Source organism: Stegostoma tigrinum, chromosome 15 (assembly GCF_030684315.1).
Source record: "Stegostoma tigrinum isolate sSteTig4 chromosome 15, sSteTig4.hap1, whole genome shotgun sequence".
Classification (NCBI taxonomy): domain Eukaryota; kingdom Metazoa; phylum Chordata; class Chondrichthyes; order Orectolobiformes; family Stegostomatidae; genus Stegostoma; species Stegostoma tigrinum.
The window spans coordinates 26,305,236-26,328,628 of record NC_081368.1 but is presented as its reverse complement, the minus strand read 5'-3'; the positions used below and the strand labels follow the sequence as shown (position 1 = coordinate 26,328,628).

The 23,393-nt window shown below is 41.8% G+C and overlaps 1 protein-coding gene across 1 annotated transcript; it reads left to right on the top strand.

The window, feature by feature from the left end:
• Positions 1-362: 362 nt before the first annotated feature.
• Positions 363-15,404, top strand: igbp1 (immunoglobulin (CD79A) binding protein 1). The gene is made up of 6 exons (XM_048544414.2): positions 363-682; positions 4,086-4,394; positions 4,509-4,704; positions 8,630-8,700; positions 11,140-11,252; positions 14,514-15,404. The coding sequence occupies exons 1-6, from the start codon at positions 441-443 to the stop codon at positions 14,651-14,653; spliced, it is 1,071 nt and encodes a 356-aa protein (XP_048400371.2). The 5' UTR covers positions 363-440; the 3' UTR covers positions 14,654-15,404.
• The last annotated feature ends 7,989 nt before the right edge of the window (positions 15,405-23,393 follow it).

The following is a 23,393-nucleotide window of genomic DNA, read 5'->3' as shown; positions in this document are numbered from 1 at the left end:
GGTGACTTTTTCTCCTCAAAGGCCGAGGAAATTTCTCTCGAGTTGTGTCATTTTCCAAGTTGGACCAGGAGGTAGCGCTGCAACTGCATAAAAGGAAAATTGTGTAAGGATTGTCAGACGCTGCAATGTTGGACTGGGGTGGTGATTTCGTGCACCGGAAATGCCATCCTCCCACCACCTGGCGGCGGTCAAGCTGCTTGATTTGGGGGCTGTTGGTGGGTTCCGATGGAAACAGTGAATGCGGTCCTCCCACCGCCAGGAAGGCGCCACAATCGTTTAATGCAGGGAGGACGGTGCCTTCGTTGGAGACGGTAGACACGGTCCTCCCACCGCTAGGGCGGCGTTGTAGCGTTCCCCCTCACGCTCATCCCCACCCCGCCCCCACTCCCTCCCGACGGAGCGGGCTGACACAGTGGCAGCGGAGGGTTTTTCTCTCAGTGATGGCGGCTGTGGGCATGACGGAGCCCGAGAAAGAGGGAGAGGCGTCAGCGACGTGTTCTAAGGCAGAGCCGGCCGAGTTCCGTAAACTCTCCGACATCTTCGAGAGCGGTTGGAAATTGCACGAGGAGGCGGAAAGCAGCAACGAGCCGTCTAACTCGGACACCTACCAACGCAAAGTGCGGCGAGGGGTGGAACTGTTGGAGCAGGCCACCCGAATGGTCAACCAGCTAGACCTTTTCAGGTAACCAGAGACTAACAGCAGGAGCCTGGGCAACTGGGCTATTCACGCACTGCTTTATTACAGTAACTGTCACTCTCAAAATGCTTTAATGTTACTCACGTTTTTCCATTTTTAATCATTGGCCGGTGTAGGCTACAATCACACGGGTCCTGACAGCCCGTCAAGCCTGTTGTCTGGACGATGGTGTGTTGGCCATAGTAACAGAAAATGCTGGAGAAACTCAACAGGTCTGGTAACATCTGCGGAGAGAGGGAAAAACAGAATTAACATTCCGAAATAATAGGAACTGCAGATGATGGAAAATCCGAGATAACGAAGTGTGGGGTTTGATGAACATAGTAGGCCAAACAGCGTCTTAGGAGCAGAAAAGCTGACGTTTCGGGCCTAGACCCTTCAGACTCTTTGGAACGACTGCCTTCGCTTTTGGAAAGAGCCAACTTCTCAAAGTGCGAATGCTGTTCACCTCTTGTTCTGACTAGACCTGAGGTGCCTTGTAATTAGAGGGCTTCTGAATCAGCCAAACATTGCAATAAATGATCTTATCCTTACTTTATGATATTATGATAGACCCTTCTACAATGTGCATTGAGTCACGGTTGGTTTTCTGAGTTGATGATCAAGGTCGAAGGTTATGCCAGACATGAAATTATAGGTTGTTATGGTATATAAACTCAATAGGTTTTCAGTATCTCCTAATCTGACCTTAATTTAATCTGCTGACAGAGGGTGGTGGAAAATTGAAGTGAAAGCAGAAATTGGTGAAAATTCTCAATGCATCTGGAAGCACCTGTGGATAGAAAAGTTGAGATTTTTCTTGTCAGTAGGATTTCAAAAGTGACTTTGACTTCAAATTACATGGTGGTCACCTCTACCTCTTTATTAGGAAAATACAGTAAAAGCCAGAGGCAATGGGCAGTCTTGAAAGTATTGTTACATGGCAGAGAGCATGTTCCTTCATGGTATTCAACTCAAAAAAAAGTCAGTCAACTGTAGTGAACAAAGGCAGATCAAAAGGAAAAAGTCTACAAAATTGTCAGAAGTAGCAATGAATTTGGAAGTTTCTTGGAATACAGCAAAGGAGGACCAAGAAATTGATGACGAAAGGGAGAGTAGAATATAAATGTAATCCAGCAAAGTAAAACATAAAATGGTCTGTAAAAACTCTTATAGATATGTGAAAACAAAAGGGGGAAAAAAGGCTAAAATGAAATGAATCTATTACAGACAGGAGAATTTATATTGGAAGAATAGAGAAATGGCACAGAATGTAAAATCATTACATTGAGTCTGTTTTCATTGAGGAGGCTACAAAAATTCTCAGCTAGAGATTCAAGTGGCTGATGTTTCTGAAATAATTTATAGAGTCAATAGATGTTTATACTTTGATTATCAGAGCTTTTGATAAAATTGCCCACTGGAAACTGGTTTGAAACTTTTAAAGCACTTTTGATAGGAGTTGTACTGACATGGATTTATAATTGGCTACTCAACAGAAACCACAGATTAGGAATAAATGGTTCATTCTCACATTGGCAGCCTATGGTATAGTGCAAGGATCAAGACTTTGGCTCGAACTGATCACTATACATCAACAATTTGGGTTTGCAAGCTAAATTAATATTTCAAAATTTATGAATGACATAAAGCTGTGTGAATGTATATTGCAAAGAAAATGTAAACTTACTCTAGGAGGATTTAGATAGGCTTAATGAATCAACAAAACATAGCAGATGGATTATAACGTAGTGAAATATGAGCCTTCCCTGTTTGATTGGAGGAACAGATGTAAAGAACATTTCTCAAATGATAAAAGGTTGGAAAATGTAAATGTACGAAAGCATCATGTGTCCTTATCAATAAGTCACTGGAGGTAAATGTGCAAATGTGGCAAGCAATTGGGTCTAGGCCCGAAACGTCAGCTTTTGTGCTCCTGAGATGCTGCTTGGCCTGCTGTGTTCATCCAGCCTCACATTTTATTATCTATAATTAAAAAGACTGATGGTCATTGACCATTATTGCGAGAGGATTTGAGTACAGGAGTAATGAATTCTTGTTTCAGTTGTGTAGAACCTTTGTTAGATTCCACCTGAGCAGTTTCGGTTTCCTTACCTCAGGTAAGCTGTTATTGCCATACAGTGAGTGCAACACAGGTTCAGTAGACTTGTTCCTAGGATGGCAAAATTATGGAAAGAAAGATTGGCCCAACTGGACCTGTATTGTCTAATGTTTTGAAGAACAAGACATGATCTAATTAAAATTTAGAAAATATCCAAAGGATAGGTAGGATAGATGCAGGCCAGATGTTTCCTCTGGTTGGGGAGTTTAGATCTGGAAGACACAGTATAAATTATAAAAGTGGTGAATTTGCCCAGAGCCTATGGAATTCTCTACCACAGTGGACTGTTGGCGTTCAGATTTTTAAGTATGTTTAAAGTAGAGATTAATGAATTTCTGATTATTTGTGGCCTACAGGGTAATGGGGATGGAGTGAATAAAAAGCATTAAAGTGTTAGATCAGCCATGATCGTATTGAAAGATGGGCTGAATGACTACACTTGTTTCTGTGTACAACTCATCCAAAATCTAAATTGATGACTGCCAGGGCTATTTTTAATAGTGCTTCAACACGTGAATCAATTTTGCCTAGAACAGGACATACCTGGTGATGTTGGCTGATGAATTTAACACTTTTGAGTATAACGATGTCAAATTACTTTTTGGGACAGCATGTCCCAACTTGTTCATCAGTCACACATTTTGATGAGAAGAGCTTTGTAGAGAAACAAAAACAGAAATTGTTGGAAAAGCTCAATAGGTCGGGCAGCATCTGTGGAGAGAAATCAGTTAACGTTTCAGGTCCAGTGAACATTCTTCAGGACAGGTCATGGCTAAGTCACTGGCTTATTAGGGCTCAAATTTAGGAGGCATCCCATTCCTGGCAAGGGCTCTGTCAATTTAAGTTTGCAACAAAATTTCCCATTTTGATCACTCAAGTCTGCTGATAGTCGCACCATTGCCTCCTTTCGCATTGTCATCAGCAGCAACGCTGTGTCAAATGTAAATGTGAAGCTTCCTAAACATATCCTATCAGTGTTCCGTAAACCAGAGTTTAGCGGAGTACAAAAGTGATGGTAATACTCGGCAAGTCAGGCAGAATCTATAGAGAGAAACAGAGCTAATATTTTAGATCTGTGAACTTATCAGTTCAGATGAAAGAGTATTACAATTGATTAATGGTTTAAGTGTAGTTTCTTACATTTAAGCAAACACAGCAAGTTTCCACAATCAGCACTGAGGTAAATTAGCAGTTAACATTTTTTAGGTGTTGACTTAATATCAGAATTGAAAGTTTTTGCATGATACATTTGAGTTTATTTTTAGATTTTCTGTTCTTGTGTTGCAGCCGAAATGAAGAGCTGGAAGAAATAGCCACTGCAGACGTTAAATACCTATTATTACCTGTGCTCCTGGGAGCTCTCACAATGAAATTAGGAAATTCAGCTAAACGACTGGAACATGTACAGAAAGCCCGTGTCTATTACATGGACTTCTTAAAGCGTTGCAAAGATTATAATATTATGAAATTTGAAATCCCTCAAAAAGTAGAGAACACTGAAGAACATAATGAATCAAATGTTCCCAGTAGTCCTGGTGTCTGCAGCCAGTCCAGTTTACTTTCCATGGCAACTAAAAGACAGGCTAAAATTGAAAGGTAAGAGTTTCATACATTTCTTTGTGCTCATCACAATAATTTTGGAATAAATGAGGCTTGAAAGCAAATTATATAGCAATGCTTTGAAAGTTTTTTGTAATGCATACCAAACAGGTATAATATGAAAAAGGAAACTGAAGCCCAACTGAAGGAGATTAAATCTATTATCTGCAGTGGAAAGGCAGATGACGAGCAAACAAGAAAATTTTATCTACTGAATTTGCAACATTGGATAAACACAAGTCTAGAAGAGATTGAGAGTATAGAGCAAGAAATTCAAATTTTGAAAAGAATGGAGGGAACGAAACGGGTATGTGATTTATTTTATTCTCTGCATTCTTTGCGCTTCATAACTAAGGATATCGTGTGTAGGAGGACTGAGGCAGTAGAAATTTCACTGAGCAGACTTAGAGCACTTCAGATTTAACATTGTTAGTTTGCGCATTCTTGCTGCCGGTGTGAATGAAGGTGTAGATTACAGGATAAGTGAGCAAATTGACCACAGCATCATGGTCAAAAATGCTATATGAGTGGCTGCAGGCAAAGAAAAATGGATTGGTAGTAGGGCTGGCAACGTTAGGGACACAATGTCACTCTGCAATAATAGATATTGCAAGAAAGGTAAAGAGTCCCAAAGATTATGTTGTCTACCTAGTGCTAGGTTTCAGAACATCTGGACTGGCGAGGAACTTGGAGTTTGAGGGGTGGACCCAGTTAATGACGTCCCAAGTATTTTCAGAATAAGTACTTCAAGCATAGTGATCTCAGGATTGCTACCTCTGCCACATTCTAGTTAGAGTAGAAATAGTGAATATATCGGATGAATACATGGTGGGAGAGATTGTGCAAGGGGAGAGTTTCAGATATCTGAGGCATTGCAACCGTTTCTGGGAGAAGCAACACTAGTACAAGTTGGGTAAGTAGTACCTGTGCAGGACAGGAACTGATATCCTAGGGATGTTTTTGTGAGTACGGTTGGGCATGGTTTAAACTGAATGGCAGGGTTGGGAGCCTCAGGAGACAGATGACAAGAAATAATGTCTAAAATAAGACACTGAATTGGAATTAAGAAAAGTGGTAGGCAGAGAATTCAGAGGTAGAACAAGGCCACAGGGACTAAGCATGCCAAAAGTAAATGCCTTGTGCCTTAATGCACAGAGCATTTGCAATAAAATGGTTGAATTAATTGTACAAATAGATCAAAATGGATATAATATAATGAGAATTACAAAGATTTCACTGTAGGGTGACCAGGAATGGGAACTGAATTTCCATAGTTTCCAGAAAGGCGAAACAAAAAGGAAAGGAGGGATAGCACTACTGATTGAAAAGAAAATTTAATGTGATTGTGAAGAAGGATGTTAACTCCAGAGAAATAGAACCTCTACAGTTGAACTTAGAAATGCCAAGGTGCAGAAATGAAACTAGAAGTTGTATATTGCTTCCCCAATTGCTTGAGGGTCTTTAAAGGAGAAATTAGAAATGCAAGTAATAAAGCTATGGTTGTCATTGAGTGACTTAAATCTATGAGTACAGCAGATAAATCAAATCAGTAACAAGACAGCAAAGGAGTAATTCTTGGAATATATGCAGAATAGTTTTATAAATCACTTTGTAGAGGAACCAGTTAGAGAAAAAGCCATCCTATGACTGTCACTGTACAGGATGATATCGAGGTTGCATATGGAGTACGTTCGAAGTTTTGGTTCCTCTGTTTAAAAAAGAATGTTCTGGCAGTTGGAAGCCAGATTCACAAGGCTGATTCCTGGGATGAAGGGATTGATTTATTAAGAACAGCTAAACTGATTAGGTCTTTATTCATTAGAATTTAGAATGACGAGAGGTGATCATATTGAATCATGAAACATTCTGACGAAGCTTGACAAGGCAGTGTTGAGAAGAGTGGGGGAGTTGCATGAGTGAGGGAGTTGCATGAGTGGGGGAGTCTCAAACATTTAAAACTGATTGTATTCATTTAAAACTGAGATGTGAAGGAATTTCATCTTCTGGAGTGGATGACTATCTGCAATTCATTACTCTGCAAAATCGAATTTGTAGGGGAGGTGAAGGCTATAATGAGCTGGCATAGAAGAGTTGAGACCTGGGTCAAATCAGCTGTGATCATGTTGAATGGCAGGACAGGTAAATGTAAAGTTGCCAGAGTTCCAGAGAATCATAGGGCTGTTTTCTATTAGAAAGAGGTGACAGGCGGTGAGTTTAACCTGAGGGTCAGCACACCTCCGATGCAGTAGGGAAGGCAGGTCCTTCATTCTAACTTAAGCTAGTGTAAGAATTGAATCCATGCTTTTGGTGTTACTCTACATTGTAAACAAGCTGTGTGTGCCAAATGACTTAATCGTGATCCTGTTTCTAATGTACATGGCCTCACTCCTTGTCTCTGACTTCCTCCAGTCCAACAATCCCATAAGATCTCTGTTTTCCTCTAATTCCACTCTTGAGCATCCTTGCTTTCCGTCACTCCACCAGTGGTACCCATACTTTCACCTGCCTAACTTTCTGTCTAACTTGCTTCTTTCAGATGCTTGACTACTTTTGACTATTTTCAGTTCATGTGGCTCAGTATCAGATTATTGGCCTGATAATCCCCCAATGACGTGCATTGGAATGTTCTATTGTGTTAAAAATGCTATGCAAATTGATGTTACATAACAATGATGAGAAGTAGTACCTCTTGCAATATATTTTAAACTACTTGTTTGGGTCACAAGGCTTTCTTCCATTTAATTTGGCAGTTTGATAGATTGAAGAGGTTAAGACTATTTTCTTTCGTGAGATAAAAGCTAACGGGCAATCCAGTAGAAGTTTTCAGAAACATGAGTAAATGGGGAGTCCATTTATGAAAGGGTCAAGAACGAGACAGCATAGATTTAAAATTACTTGCAAAGTGAGGAAATGTTATTTTTTTGTTTAAGACAGTAACACAAGTGTTTCTGATCTGGGACTGTTCTTGTGATTTTGGTGCTTTCATTATGTTGTCTCTGTAGCTGCCCTTGAAAAGAATATCTGAAACACAATGTTGGATCATGTCTAGAGCTGCAGCTCAGGGATATTGAGGCCTCCAGTTGCACTGCTGGGCTGATTACGAGCTTGCCCATTTGTTTGCCCTGGCAGTTACAAGAACTCAATTATTTCCCCCCCCCCCCCACAAGCTAATTCTAGATTCTGTCTAAGGATCGACATTTTCTTTTGTTTTTTTCTCTTTCTGTGATGATCTCATTTATCCCTTGTAACTTCTCCTAGAATTCCATGAGCATAAATATCATTTTGGCTGTCAGGATTATTGCGAAGTAGGTTAGGGATACATATACCATAATATACCATCTACTCAGTATCATGGTGACATAGCTGAAAGTGCAGGATTAATGAAGTGAGTTCATAGTAGCCTATGTGAAGGGGTCCTGTGATACATGTCACAAGGTTTTAAAAAACATATAATGATGGATATAAACATTCCATGTAGTTTGTCTACTTAACTGTTTAAAAAAACCTTGCAATATATTTACAGCTTGTATTCTCCAGATCTATCAATTATTTAAATAATCGTTCAATGCTGTCTTGAATGCCTCCATTGAATTTGCCTTCATCACACTTCCAGGTAGTGCCTTCCAAATCCTAAGTACCTGTTGAATGAAAACATTTTTTTCTGGCATTACACTTGCTTCTTTTGCAAATCACTTTAAGTCTGTGCTCTTTCATTCTTGTTTCTATTACATCGATTAGATCCACTGTATTCTATTCATAATTTTGGAAACGTCCATCCAGTCTCTCTTTCTGCAAGGAGAACAGTATCAATTGATACAGTCTGTCCTCATAACTGAAGTTTCTCATCCCTCCTGTAAATTGCTTCTGCACCTTCTCCAATGTGTGGTGAAGGGTGGAATGGCCTACTCATGCATGTATTTCTTATGTACCTAGCCTTTTGAATCTGGTGTATGTTTTAAAGTAATGGAAAAATAGATTCATTGCAAAACTTAAATTTTTTTGCCAGCAGCCGTCAGCCTTATTTAATAAAATGTAAACCTGGCATTTAAAATTTTAAGGGCAAAATTTTGGTGTTGAGAGTAGTTTTAACATATGCAGTTTCTTTCTTTCATGTTACAAGTAAGTATGGATGTGAACTTGCACATTTGCAATGACTTTGGATTTGAAATTTTATTTTACACTAATTGTAGACAATTCTGTCTATCCAGATAAAACTAATGGTTCTTTTTCAGCCTCAGGCCACTCGACCACAAAGACCTCCAATGAAACCGTTCATCATTACTCAAGATGCAGTCCAAGCCAAGTAAGTGCTAAACAAGAGTGCTGGTGAAAATCTGATATCCACTATAATTTCTGTGACCAAAAATCTTACAATTTTGTGAATAGGCTTTTCTTTTATGTTTCAATTTCTCCCCCCCGCATCCAAATTTTCACCCTAAAACAATAGCGCATATTACCACAACCCAAGTATTCCTCCAGCTTCGCCTCAGCAAAGCAACCTTTCTTCACAAATGATTAGGAGCTCGCCATCAGGTTTGCTTGAAAGGAAGACAGAATTGGACTCAATTTTGTTTTCAATTGACGTTCACATGTTGAATTTCATATTTCTACATTTGTCCAGACCAAGTCAAGCAAACATCTTAAAAGAGATGGAAAGAGAACTGTAAAATGCACCTCAAATACGTACAATTTAGCAAAATGACTAGACATGTGGCAGATATAATTTAACTTGGATGTAATTGTTAGATAATATATTTTGGGAGGTAAAATAAGAATGTGAATGTGTAGTCAATAGATGCAAACATACACAGAGAATTTGAGATTCAAGGACTCAATAACTAAGTAAAACAAGCCCACATCATTTTGGATTGTTTTCAAAGGGGCGGAGATTTTGAAGATATTCCATTAAAAGGTTATAATCTTAAATTTGCACAATGGATCGGTTAAACCATAACTGAAATATCAAGCGATAATGGGAACTGCAGATGCTGGAGATTCCAAGATAATAAAATGTGAGGCTGGACGAACACAGCAGGCCAAGCAGCATCTCAGGAGCACAAAAGCTGACGTTTCGGGCCTAGACCCTTCATCAGAGATTCAGTTTTTTATACTCCTTTTTAAGGACATTGAAGGCAAAGTGAGCATATGATATGTTTAACAGGATGATACCAAAATGGGGAGCTGTAAAGAGAGACTAAAGAGCTGGGTCTATGCCCTTCAGACTGAAGGTAGCTAAGGAAAAATACAGATGGATTTTTTTTAACTCACAACATTTTTTGATAGTGCAAATTGGCAAAGATCTTTTCCTCCAGTTTTAGCAACCATTGGCAAGGTATTGTAAACTGGGTGAAAGAGATAAAGACTAGAACCTCCTTTATTCAAGGGATTAATGAAAATTGGCATGTCTTACCACTGAAGAGGTTGAGGCAGAAGCTATTTAATCTTTTAAGCAAAAATTAAATAAATGATTGAAGCAGCATACACAACAGGAGTGTATGGATTGTTCTAGTGAATGTCACTGAACTATTATCAAGAGCCTCGGCTCATGTTCAGAAAACATCAGTTTGTATCCTACTATAGATGGGAAAATTGAATTCAGTTTAAAAAAAAAACTAGAATAAAAAGCCAACCATGTAACCACCGATGACGGTTGGAAAAAAAAGGTTCTTTAGAAAAGGAAATCTGCCATCCTTAACTGATCTCAACAGGTGATTCCAAACCAATATTTAGTGAGCGACTCTTAATGCCTGCCCTTTTAACATTGGCAATTAGGGATTTGCAACAAATGTTGGTGTAGCCAGCAACTCCGATACATGAGTGAAGTTTTTCAAAAAGGCCATAAAGGACCAAATGTGTGTCTTTCATTGCAGTCCACATTGATGAAACACATCATCAATAATTTGTTTTACACTAATTGTAGACAATTCTGTCTATCCAGATAAAACTAATGGTTCTTTTTCAGCCTCAGCTTAATATTTGCTCATAAGCAGAAACCACTGTCCATCAGTATTTTTTATTCAATTCATTCACGGAATGTGGGCATCATTGGCTAAGCCAGCATTTATTACCCAATTACATCAATGTAACAAAATCACTTATGGACAATAGTTTCTACAGCATGAATGGAGCCCACATATTGATAGACTGATGCATCCAGTATCGCATCTCTAAACTTTTCAATGCTTTCAGTTGTCTTCACAGTCATCTTGATTGAAAATTGTTTCTTTTAAATTTTAACATGCTACATAATATAATTTTATATTTTTTACTTAGGTTGGTAGCGAATTGTAAACATTTGGGGCTGCATATTAAAGTATAAAATCCGCTAAAGGCCACCAAGTTGGCAGTATTCTATTTAAAGGTGTTAATTTGGTCTTATAGAAGACACAATGCTTAAAATGGAGACGCATTAAATTTGCCTCAAATTGAAGTGCCAAATTAATGCTATTTGCAAGTCAGGTTAATTCCAAAAGTTTGATTATTTGTGGGAATATCGTAAATAGTGAGATTGTGTATGTTGACAACTCTTGTAAGTCGTGGTATTAGTTAATTGTTTGTTTGATTCTATTCTGAATAGTGATCAAGTAAATATAGCATGATGTGGCATATTAGTATGAACAAGGTTTTCAGTTGAAAAAGCCCACTTAAAACAATGTGCACTTGTTGACAATTCCACTTGAACCAAAATAAAAAATGTATTTTAATGATTGTGCCATTCATAAAATTTCTCATTTGCTTCTAGGGTATTTGGTGCTGGTTACCCAAGTCTTCCTACTATGACTGTTGATGATTGGTACGAACAACATAAAAAGCAGGGTGCCATGCCTGATCAGGGTATTCCAAGAAGCCTTCCAGGTAGGAATAGTCCTTTGACGTGTTCCATATAGAATAATCCAATCCATTCCTTATTGATGCATAACTCTTGGTGCAGCACATCTGCTAAAATGTTACCAGTTCAACTTCATTGATCCAAAATGTTGTAGAATAATAAATATTCAGAATATGCAAATGATTCTGTATAATTTAACTTGTTTTTGTCTATGTATGTAATATTATATCAATTATAGCCCATACAGATCAGTACCTCACTGGTGTTCTCCCAGCATTTGGCATGCATATACCTTGTATAATTGAATACATCCAGCACGGAACTTTGCATACCTGTTACTTTGAAAAGAACATTAAGTTCTTGCACTGAAACATAAGAAAAGGGAACAGCCAATAATGCGATAGATGATAACACTGTATATTCAAGTGTATTTTCGCTATTTATCATCTGAGAATGAAACAAATATAAATGAGTTGGAAAAATTTTTAATTAAAATATCAACTAAATATTCTCAACTGGATCATAATTATGCAAAGGTATATTAATCAAAAAATGCTGTGTTTGCATATTTAACAGTTTTGCATTTCATAATTTATTTCTGACTTTCATGTTGAATAGTTATGCTGAGAACTCTGCCTAGAATTTTATTGTATCCCCAATGGCAGATTTGTAGATGGAGTCAATGGTAAAATTTCCACTGTATCTTTCCCATTGCATTTCCATGCACCCCAAGCCTGCCCATGATTTTATGTGATGCTGTTGAGGTCTAGAGTGGCACATGCACCCGCACCCCAGTTGAGGCCTTTAAGTGACCAGTTATTAACTGGTTCAAAATGAGTTTAGATTTGAGGCTGACAGGAAAGATTCAGGGTAGAGAGAAATCTAGCAGTTACTGTAATTGGGCAGAAGGAGAGACGGGGTGCCTCCCTGAAGGGCTCATCTTCCGTAATGTGCTCTCCACACCATGGTCTGCCAGCTGCAGGTGATTCTCTTACGTCTCTCCATCAGGAATCTTCCCTTAACCCTGCCCTGACCCCGACTCTCCCAACTGTGACAAACCACCATCAACTCCCCCATCCCAGCTCTCCCAACTGTGGTAGACCTATACTATGCCCCCGCCCCACCCCATCCTCCTTGCAACTTTCATATTTTTTTTAAAAACTAACACCGTTCCTTGTGGCACACCACTGGTTACCTCATGATATGTTGATTTATTTGCTGATAGACTAAAGCATCCAAATTCCCAATCATCCAACTGCTCTTTTGAATAACCAGAGCCAACACACCCTGCCAAATGTCTCCTGTGCCATAGGTTTGTGTTTCTGAAAGATCCTATGTTTTCTTTTGGTCGAATCTATTTATTCAACTAAAAATCTTCACAAGTCGTTTTTGAGGGTTAATAATTTTATAATGTAAATCTTAGAAGCTGCACAACCAGTAAACATTGAAACATTTATGGATATTTTTGTCCATTTATGTAAGATTATATCGATTTAAGCCCATACAGATCAATACCCTCATTACTGTTCTCCTAGCATTTGGCATGTGTGTACATTAGATAATTGAATACATCCGGCATGGAACTTTGCATACCTATTACTTTGAGAAGAACATTAAATTCTTGCACTGAGGCATAAGAAAAGGGAACAGCCAATGTTAATGAAAGTAGTGATTGTAGTATGCACAGTTCAGGGATTGGAGCATGGAAGTTTGAAAGAAGCCAGTAACAATTAAGCTGGAAATGCTTGGGACCGTCTCCCCCAAATGTAATAAAGTGTGAAGCTGGATGAACACAGCAGGTGAAGCAGCATCTCAGGAGCTGACGCTTCGGGCCTAGACCCTTCATCAGAGAGGGGGATGGGGTCAGGGTTGTGGAATTAATAGGGAGAGAGGGGGAGGCGGACCGAAGATGGAGAGAAAAGAAGATAGGTGGAGAGGAGAGTATAGGTAGGGAGGGGATAGGTCAGTCCAGGGAAGACAGACAGGTCAAGGAGGCAGGATGAAGTTAGTAGGTAGGAAATGTGGGTGCGGCTTGGGGTGGGAGGAGGGGATGGGTGAGAGGAAGAACAGGCTAGGGAGGCAGAGACAGGCTGGGCTGGTTTTGCGATTCAGAGGGGGGAGGGGAAGAGCTGGGCTGGTTGTGTGGTGCAGTGGGGGGAGGGGACGAACTGGGCTGGTTTTGGGATGCGGTGGAGGAAGGGGAGATTTTGAAGCTGGTGAAGTCTGCATTGATTCCATTGGGCTGCAGGGTTCCCAAGCGGAATATGAGTTGCAACTCATATTCCGCTTGGGAACCCTGCAGCCCAATGAAATCAATGCTAACTTCACCAGCTTCAAAATCTCCCTTTCCTCCACTGCATCCCAAAACCAGCCCAGTTCGTCCCCTCCCCCCACTGCACCACACAACCAGCCCAGCTCTTCCCCTCCACCCACTGTATCCTAAAACCAGCCCAGCCTGTCTCTGCCTCCCTAGCCTGTTCTTCCTCTCACCCATCCCCTCCTCCCACCCCAATCCGCACCCACATTTCCTACCTACTAACCTCATCCCACCTCCTTGACCTGTCCGTCTTCCCTGGACTCACCTATCCCCTCCCTACCTCCCCACCTATACTCTCCTCTCCACCTATCTTCTTTTCTCTCCATCTTCGATCCGCCTCCCCCTCTCCCTATTTATTCCAGAACCCTCACCCCATCCCCCTCTCTGATGAAGGGTCTAGGCCCAAAACATCAGCTTTTGTGCTCCTGAGATGCTGCTGGGCCTGCTGTGTTCATCCAGCTTCACATTTTATTAGCTTGGGTTCTCCAGCATCTGCAGTTCCCTTTATCCCTCAAATGTGTTGAGCACTGTTGTATCCAGTGCTGTCAGATTCCAGCAAAACTTCAAGTGCTTCCACTGAGATCTAGTGAATATCAGGTTCACCTACCTCAGACTTCTTTTCAATTCCTCGTTCTTCTGAACCATTCAGTATTAACCCACGTATAGAAAGTCTTCATCAAGAGTCTCACGGCTTTGGATTAGCTATCACAGCCCAGGTCAAAAATGAAATTCTGAATTTTGCAACTTTATATTTCTTGGAACCCCAGCGTATGGTTTATTTGCCTGTAATAAAGAACATAGAACATTACAGCACAGTACAGGCCCTTCGGCCCTCGATGTTGTGCCAACCTGTCATACCGATCTCAAGCCCATCTAACCTACACTATTCCATGTACGTCCATATGCTTGTCCAATGTTGTGGGCATTGCTGATAGGCTTCAAAATGACGTTGGAAACTTTCTCATTGTAGGTGAAGAGGGCAGTCAAGATCAACAAGCAGAGAATGATGATGACAGCGATGATGAACAGGCATTGAAAATTGCACGTGATGAGGATGACTGGAAGGACACACATAGACGTGGATATGGCAACAGGCAGAACATGGGCTAGCCTTTCTACTTAAGTTGCACTTCAAATAACACTGCTCTGTTCGGTGCTTATGAAAGTGTGCTGAGAGTCGGATCCTGCACCAATGTTCAAATGGATTCGGCAACCGTGCAGAGTGTATCCCTCTCTCTCTTGTCTGAGAATATGACTGGTTTCTGAGCTGTCAGCAATTACATTGTTGCTGCTTAAAAAAAAATTCAGTGACAGTATTGTGATGCTTAACTGATAACAGTGAAGCAGTTGTTGCTTTATGCCATTTAAAACGTGCATTTTCTCAGTGTATGGAAAGAAAAATGGAGTAGCTGCTTTGGGAGTGAGAAAGATTTATACTGCACAATGTGTAATTGCCACTTGTTGAGATGTTTACAAAAGTAATTGCCTTAGTAGGGTTCTTCTGAGTTGCAATTATAAAAATACAGTACAATTGCTAAATGTAGTATTGACAACATTGAATAAGTTTTAATCTATAGCTCCTGACTCTCTTCCCATTCTCCAGATTAGGAGTTCAGATCTCTTTGCCAACTTTCCTGAGGGTGGTTAATAAAACTAGATGCACCAGATGAATTCTTGAGCCCTAATTAATCCCTGATTTAAATAGTTTTTGTCACCTGATTTCATGTAATCTGTCTGTATTCAATTTAGTATCTGTAGAAAATGTTTTACTGCTCTTTTAGAGTCCTTGGAATTGATGTAATTTAAAAAAAAATCCCATGTTGGAAACCAAAAGTTGTGAAATAAAAGAAAATTTACTCTCTTCGGTCTGTTAGCAATTAATTATCCTGCTAACTTTTCCAATAGCAAAAACAAACCCTGCTGTCCTGAATGATTGATTTGTTTAATCATTTACCATTCATCTTTGCCTATGTAATACAGAAAATTAAGTCATAGTTAATTAAGACCAGTTTATATATAGAACATAGAACAGTACAGCACAGAACAGGCCCTTCAGCCCACGATGTTGTGCTGACCATTGATCCTCATGTATGCACCCACAATTTTCTGTGACCATATGCATGTCCAGCAGTCTCTTAAATGTCCCCAATGACTTTGCTTCCACAACTGCTGCTGGCAACGCATTCCATGCTCTCACAACTCTGTGTAAAGAACCCGCCTCTGACATCCCCTCTATACTTTCCTCCAACCAGCTTAAAACTATGGCCCCTCGTGTTAGCCTTTTCTGCCCTGGGAAATAGTCTCTGACTATCAACTCTATCTATGCCTCGCATTATCTTGTATACCTCAATTAGGTCCCCTCTCCTCCTCCTCTTCTCCAATGAAAAAAGTCCGAGCTCAGTCAACCTCTCTTCGTAAGATAAGCCCTCCAGTCCAGGCAGCATCCTGGTAAACCTCCTCTGAACCCTCTCCAAAGCATCCACATCTTTCCTATAATAGGGCAACCAGAACTGGACGCAGTATTCCAAGTGCAGTCTAACCGAAGTTTTATAGAGCTGCAACAAGATCTCACGACTCTTAAACTCAATCCCCCTGTTAATGAAAGCCAAACACATCATATGCTTTCTTAATAACCCTGTCCACTTGGGTGGCCATTTTGAGGGATCTATGTATCTGCACACCAAGATCCCTCTGTTCCTCCACACTGCCAAGAATCCTATCCTTAATCCTGTACTCAGCTTTCAAATTCGACCTTCCAAAATGCATCACCTTGCATTTATCCAGGTTGAACTCCATCTGCCACCTCTCAGCCCATCTCTGCATCCTGTCAATGTCCCGCTGCAGCCTACAACAGCCCTCTATACTGTCAACGACACCTCCAACCTTTGTGTCGCCTGCAAACTTGCTGACCCATCCTTCAATCCCCTCATCCAAGTCATTAATAAAAATTACAAACAGTAGAGGCCCAAGGACAGAGCCCTGTGGAACACCACTCACCACTGACTTCCAGGCAGAATATTTTCCTTCTACTACCACTCGCTGTCTTCTGTTGGCCAGCCAATCCTGTATCCAGACAGCTAAGTTCCCCTGTATCCCATTCCTCCTGACCTTCTGAATGAGCCTACCATGGGGAACCTTATCAAATGCCTTGCTGAAGTCCATATACACCACATCCACAGCTCGACCCTCAACTTTTCTAGTCGCATCCTCAAAGAACTCGATAAGGTTTGTGAGGCATGACCTGCCCCTCACAAAGCCGTGTTGACTGCATTTAATCAAGCCATGCTCTTCCAGATGGTCATAAATCCTATCCCTCAGAATCCTTTCTAACACCTTGCAGACGACAGACGTGAGACTTACTGGTCTGTAATTGCCGGGGATTTCCCTATTTCCTCTCTTCAAGAAAGGAAATAGGGAAATCCCCGGCAATTACAGACCAGTAATATGATGCATTAGCTAAGTAAGCAGATAAAGTATACAATCTACAACAGTTGGGAGCAGTTCACTGACGCAAAGCACAAATGGACAGTATGCTGATATCAGAGATAATGGGAACTGCAGATGCTGGAGATTCCAAGATAATAAAATGTGAGGCTGGATGAACACAGCAGGCCAAGCAGCATCTCAGGAGCACAAAAGCTGACGTATCGGGCCTAGACCCTTCATCAGAGAGGGGGATGGGGGGAGGGAACTGGAATAAATAGGGAGAGAGGGGGAGGCGGACCGAAGATGGAGAGTAAAGAAGATAGGTGGAGAGGGTGTAGGTGGGGAGGTAGGGAGGGGATAGGTCAGTCCAGGGAAGACGGACAGGTCAAGGAGGTGGGATGAGGTTAGTAGGTAGCTGGGGGTGCGGCTTGGGGTGGGAGGAAGGGATGGGTGAGAGGAAGAACCGGTTAGGGAGGCAGAGACAGGTTGGACTGGTTTTGGGATGCAGTGGGTGGGGGGGGAAGAGCTGGGCTGGTTGTGTGGTGCACCTCCCAGTCGCAAACCATTTCCACTCCCCCTCCCATTCTCTTGATGACATGTCCATCATGGGCCTCCTGCACTGCCACGATGATGCCACCCGAAGGTTGCAGGAACAGCAACTCATATTCCGCCTGGGAACCCTGCAGCCATATGGTATCAATGTGGACTTCACCAGTTTCAAAATCTCCCCTTCCCCTACTGCATCCCTAAACCAGCCCAGTGCATCCCCTCCCCCCACTGCACCACACAACCAGCCCAGCTCTTCCCCCCCACCCACTGCATCCCAAAACCAGTCCAACCTGTCTCTGCCTCCCTAACCGGTTCTTCCTCTCACCCATCCCTTCCTCCCACCCCAAGCCGCACCCCCAGCTACCTACTAACCTCATCCCACCTCCTTGACCTGTCCGTCTTCCCTGGACTGACCTATCCCCTCCCTACCTCCCCACCTACACCCTCTCCACCTATCTTCTTTACTCTCCATCTTCGGTCCGCCTCCCCCTCTCTCCCTATTTATTCCAGTTCCCTCCCCCCATCCCCCTCTCTGATGAAGGGTCTAGGCCCGAAACGTCAGCTTTTGTGCTCCTGAGATGCTGCTTGGCCTGCTGTGTTCATCCAGCCTCACATTTTATTATCTTAGTATGCTGATATCAAGTGGCTTGTGATGGCTGTATTAGAGATAATGGGAACTGCAGATGCTGGAGATTCCAAGATAATAAAATGTGAGGCTGGATGAACACAGCAGGCCAAGCAGCATCTCAGGAGCACAGGTGCTCCTGAGATGCTGCTTGGCCTGCTGTGTTCATCCAGCCTCACATTTTATTATCTTGTGATGGCTGTATTCTTTTTTTCTGAATATATGCTTGGGATGTGGGGCTTGCAGGCTGAGCCAGCTTTCATTGCCCAACCACAATTATATTTGAGAAGGTGGTGGTAAGCTGTCATGAACTAGTGCAGTCCAGTTGGTGTAGGTACACTCAGTTCTGTTAGGGAGAGAGAGTTCCAGGATGTTGACTCAATGACACTGAAGCAACAGTGATGTATCTCCAAATTTGGATGGTCAGTAGCTTGGAGGGAAATTTGCAGGTGGTGCTGTTCACGTGTATCCTCTGCCTTGTCCTAGATGGAAGTGGTTGTGGATTTGAAAGGTGCTGTGTAAAGAACCTTGGTGAATTTCTGCAGTGCACCTAATAAACAGTACATAGTGCTGCTACTGAGTGTTGGATATGGAGGGGCTGAGAGTCACCATATCTACAAACAAAACAATCAACCAAGCTGGATGGTGTCAAGCTTCTTGAGTATTTTTTTGGAACTGCGCTCCTGTAGACAAGGAGCATGTGTCCCATCACACTCCTGACTTTTGCCTTGTGGACAGGCTTTGGGGAGTCAGGAGGTGAGTTACTCACTGCAAGTGTTATAGACATGCTTGCCGAGTTGGTGGGTTTAGTTGAAAATCCTGCTAGGTACCATCATCGGTGTGCCTCTGGTGAAGCGTCAGTGTTCTGTCCCACTTGTTATTTATACGCCTCAGTTTGTTGGGGTGTTTAGTACTACTACTGGTTCTGTTTCTCAGTGGTTTCTACACATGGTCTAATTCAGTGTGTTCATTGATGGAGTTCCGGTTAGAATACCAGGCCTCAAGGAATTCCCTGGCATTTCTCTGGCCAGTACGATTATGGATGCATTGTCCCATTCGAATTTGTGTCTTTTGTCTGTAGGGAGACAAGTGAGAATTGGTCGTGCCTCTTGGTGGCTAGTTGGTGTTCGTGTATCCGTATTCAGTTTTAGCCAATGTAATGTTTCTCTCAGTCCTTGCGTGGTGTTTTGTATATTACACCAGTTTACGTTCGTCAGTAGATGTTCTGGGATGTTTGTTGGCTTGTGGGCTACCCTGACACCTAGGGGTCTAAGCTGTCATGTGGTCATTTCTGAAATGTCCTTAATATACATTAGGATGATTAGTCAGTCTGGTCATGTGTCTTCCTGTTGTCTCGGAGGTAATGGCGGATTGTGCTTTTTGGGTATCCATTCCTTTCGAAGACTCTATATAGGTGCACCTGTTCTGCTTGGTTGCTGCAATGTGTTGTGGCTCGTTTAAATAGTGTCATGATGCAGCTCCATTTGTGGGCGTTGGGGTGGTTGCTGATGTAATTGAGTATCTAGTTTGTATATGTGGTCTTTCTATATACGCTAGTCTGGAGTTACCTGTTGTTTTTGCGGTTTACCATTATGTCCAGGAAGGGTGGTTGGTGGTTGTTCTCTTCTTTTGTGAATTTCATCCTAGTGAGGATGTTGTTTGTGTCAGTGGGTTTCTTCTAGTTTCGTGTGTTTGATAATCACAAAAGTCTCATCGACATATTGGACCCAAAGTTTGGGTTGTATAGTGGGGAACACTGTCCATTCTAACCTTTGGAATATTGCTTCTGCAATCAGTCCTGATATTGCTGGTTCCATTGATTTGTTTGTATATGCCATTGTTGAAGGTGAAGTGGTTTGTGAGGCACAGATCTAGTAGTTTCATGGTGGTGCCCTTACTGATGTTGTTAGTGTCCTGGGGTGCTAGCCTACTTGATTCATCCAGTAGTGTGACAATTGTCTCTTTGGCTAGGTGTATATTTATGGTGTTACGTCAAAGGATATCATCATCTCGTCCTCTTCTGTCCTGGTGTCCTTGATTTTGAGGAATTCTTGGCAGGAGTGGATTGAGGCAGTAGTATTGTCAACTAAGTATTTTAATTTCTGTTGTAATTCTTCAGCAAGTCTATATGTTGGTGTACCTGGTAGTGAGACAATGAGTCTGAGGGGTGTTTCCTCCCCCCCCCCCCCCCTCAAGTTTGTGTACCTTGGAGAATCCATAGAAGCAGGGTGTGTTGGATGCCCCTGGCTTCATTTTTTGGTACTCTGTCCTGCTGATGTCTCCTGAGTTTTGTCATTTCTTTAGGGTCATTGTAATCCAGTTCCCTAATTGTGGTATCGAGTCTATCACCGTCTGTTGGTAGGTGTCGTGTCTGCTAGTAGTGCGTTAGCCTTCCCAACGTATTGGGCTCTATTGAGGATTACTGTCATATGTCCTTTTTCTGCTGGTTAAATTACAATATGCCTGCATGGGGAGTTGGTGGTCAATGGTATTACTGCTCGAGTGTTAATCCAGAGACCCAGATAACATTTCTGGGGACCCGGGTTCAAATCGTGCCATCGCAGATGGTGGAATTTGAATTGAATAAAATATGTAGAATTAAGAATCTAATGATGACTGTGAATCTATTGCTGATTGTTGGAAAAACGCATCTGGTTCACTAATGCCATTTAGGGAAGGAAACTGTCAGCCTTACCTGGTCTGGCTTACAGGTGACTCTAGAGCCACAACAATGTGTTTGACTCTCAGCTGCCCTGTGGACAATTAGGGATAGGCAATAAATGCTGCTTGGGCAGCGTCACCCTCATCCTGTTAATGAATAAAGAAACAATCTTTCCCGGATATTTTTCTGTGAATGTGTTCCACTTACCTTTTTGCTGAAGTGTTGGGACTATCGTCTGTTTGATGGTCTGTTGTACTTCTTCGGTGAGCCCGTTGCTCTTTAGTGTTGATTCTGGTGCAGCCAGGAAGTCCATCTTTTTGACATCTCTGTAGGTATAATTCAGTTCATGTACTAGGAAAGTCTTCTCAGTGTCTGAGAGTGGTTGATCCAAAATGTTTTTAATCCATGAATCTGTGTTGTCCGTGTCGCTGTCTTGGGTGATTTTGGACAGTTTTTTATAGTGCTATTCTTTTCTTTGGTCTAGTCTTTTGATGTTGAATACTGATGGCTTGTTCCAGTGTGGATGTCCATTCCTGGTCAGTTGCATTGGAGTATGGAGTTTTTTGGCATACAATATCCTGCTTGTATTTATGGAGGCAGTTGTGGGCATGAGAGATCATAACCCTTATCATTCTGCATCTGTTATGTTCAGCTGTACCTCCGTGCCTGTGGATTGTTGATTGGTGGTTTATATTTTAAGTTTTGTGGTAGTACCTGCTTTGAGGTATTCATGCAGGATGTACAATTGTTCATGGGTTGCACTCAGCCAAATGGCATTTGTTTCCTATCTGCGGGCCAGTTTGAGGGTATTGCGCTTATAGGTGTTTTAAAGTTTTTGATAAGGTTTGTAGCTTGGGTTGTGGATGAGGTTGTCGACACGCTCACCGAGTTGGTGGGTTTGGTTTGGTTCCAAGCAGGACAGAACACCAACGCCGATGATGTTACCCAGCAGGGTGACAAAACGTTTGCAACCAAACTCCCCAGTTTGGCAAGCGTGTCTACAACCTCATCCACAACCCAAGCTACAAATCTTCTTGAACTTCATACGTACTTGTATGACTAGTCCAGTTAAGTTTCTGGTCCATGGTAAACACCAGGATGTTGTTAGTGGTAATTCAGTGATAATGATTCCATTGAATTTCAGGGAGCAGTGGTTAGATACATTGGAAATGGTCATTGCCTGACACTTTTGTGGCTCAAATATTACTTGTCAATTGTTGGCCCAAGCCTGGATATTGTTCAAATCTTGTCGCATTTGGGCACGGGATGCTTCAGAATTGGAGGCATTGTGAATGGTGCTTAACATTATGCAGTCAACAGTGAACATCCCCACTTGTGACTTTATGGTTGAGGTTGTTGCTGAAGCAGCTGAAGGTGATTGGACTGAGCATAGTACCCGAGGAATTCCAGCAGAGATGACTTACGTTTTAAGCTCTACAACTAAGTTCCTCAGTGCAAGGTATAACTCCAGCCAGTAGAGGTTTTGCTCCAATTTCCATTGATTCTAGGTTTGCTCCTTGATGTCAAGCCAGTTGATCTCCTTTCACCTCTGGAATCTGCTGTTTTGACCATATCTTACTCAAGGCTGTAATGAGGTCAGGAGTGGATTTGTCATTTTGGAAACTGAACTGAGCATGTTATTGCTAAGCAAATGCTGCTTGATAGCACTGTTGATGCCACCTTCCATCACCTTGTTGATGATCAAGAGTAGACTCGGGTGGTAGTTAGCCAGGTTGAATTTACCCTGCTGTTCTGTATAAGACATGCTTTGGTAATATTCACCATCTTTGGGTTGATGCCAGTGATGTAGTTGTTCTTAGCTAGGGGCACAGCAAATTCTGAAGTACAGGTCCTCGGTGTTATTACTGGAATGTTGTCAGAGCTCATAACATTTGCATTAATCAGTGGCTCCAACTGTTTCTAGATATCACAGAGTGAATTAAATTGGTTAAAAACTGGCTTGTGAGATGCTGCAGACCTCTGAAGCAGGCTGAGATAGATCATTCATTCACTCGGAACTTATGGCTACAGGATGTTGCAAGTGCTTCAGCTTTATCTTTTGCATGATGAGCTAGGACCCCACCATCATTGGAGGATGAGGATATTTGTTGAGTCTCATTCTCCAGTCCACCACCATTCGTGACTGGAAAAAGCAGCACTGCACAGATTAAACCTGATCCACTGATTGTGGAATCAGTTGGCTCTTGTCTGTCACTTGCTTATGCTGTTTGGCACACAAGTAATCCAATTTTGTCATTTTACCAGGTTAATGTCTTATTTTCCGCTATGCCTGATACTGCTGCTATGTCTTCCAGCACAATCTTCCTTTTAACTAAGATTGAAACCTGCCATGATGGTATTGATAGAGTGGGGGAGATGCTGGGCCATGTGATTATAGATTGTGTTGGAGTGCTATTTGGCTGCTGCTGATGGTTTATAGCCCCTCATGGATACCCAGAATTGAGTTGCTGGATCTGCTTGAAATCTGTTCCAGTTAGCACAGTGATATAGACATACAACATGATGGAGGCTATTCTCACTTTGAAGGTAGGATGTTTTCTCCATGATGACTACGCAGTGATCACTCT

What these genes read in the sequence shown, in the direction of transcription:
- igbp1 (XM_048544414.2), top strand. Translation starts at nt 441, where the DNA reads ATGGCGGCTGTGGGCATGACGGAGCCCGAGAAAGAGGGAGAGGCGTCA. An exon ending in GAATGGAGGGAACGAAACGG is followed by an intron (nt 4,705 to 8,629) that starts GTATGTGATTTA and finishes GTTCTTTTTCAG; the next exon opens with CCTCAGGCCACTCGACCACA. An exon ending in CAAGATGCAGTCCAAGCCAA is followed by an intron (nt 8,701 to 11,139) that starts GTAAGTGCTAAA and finishes ATTTGCTTCTAG; the next exon opens with GGTATTTGGTGCTGGTTACC.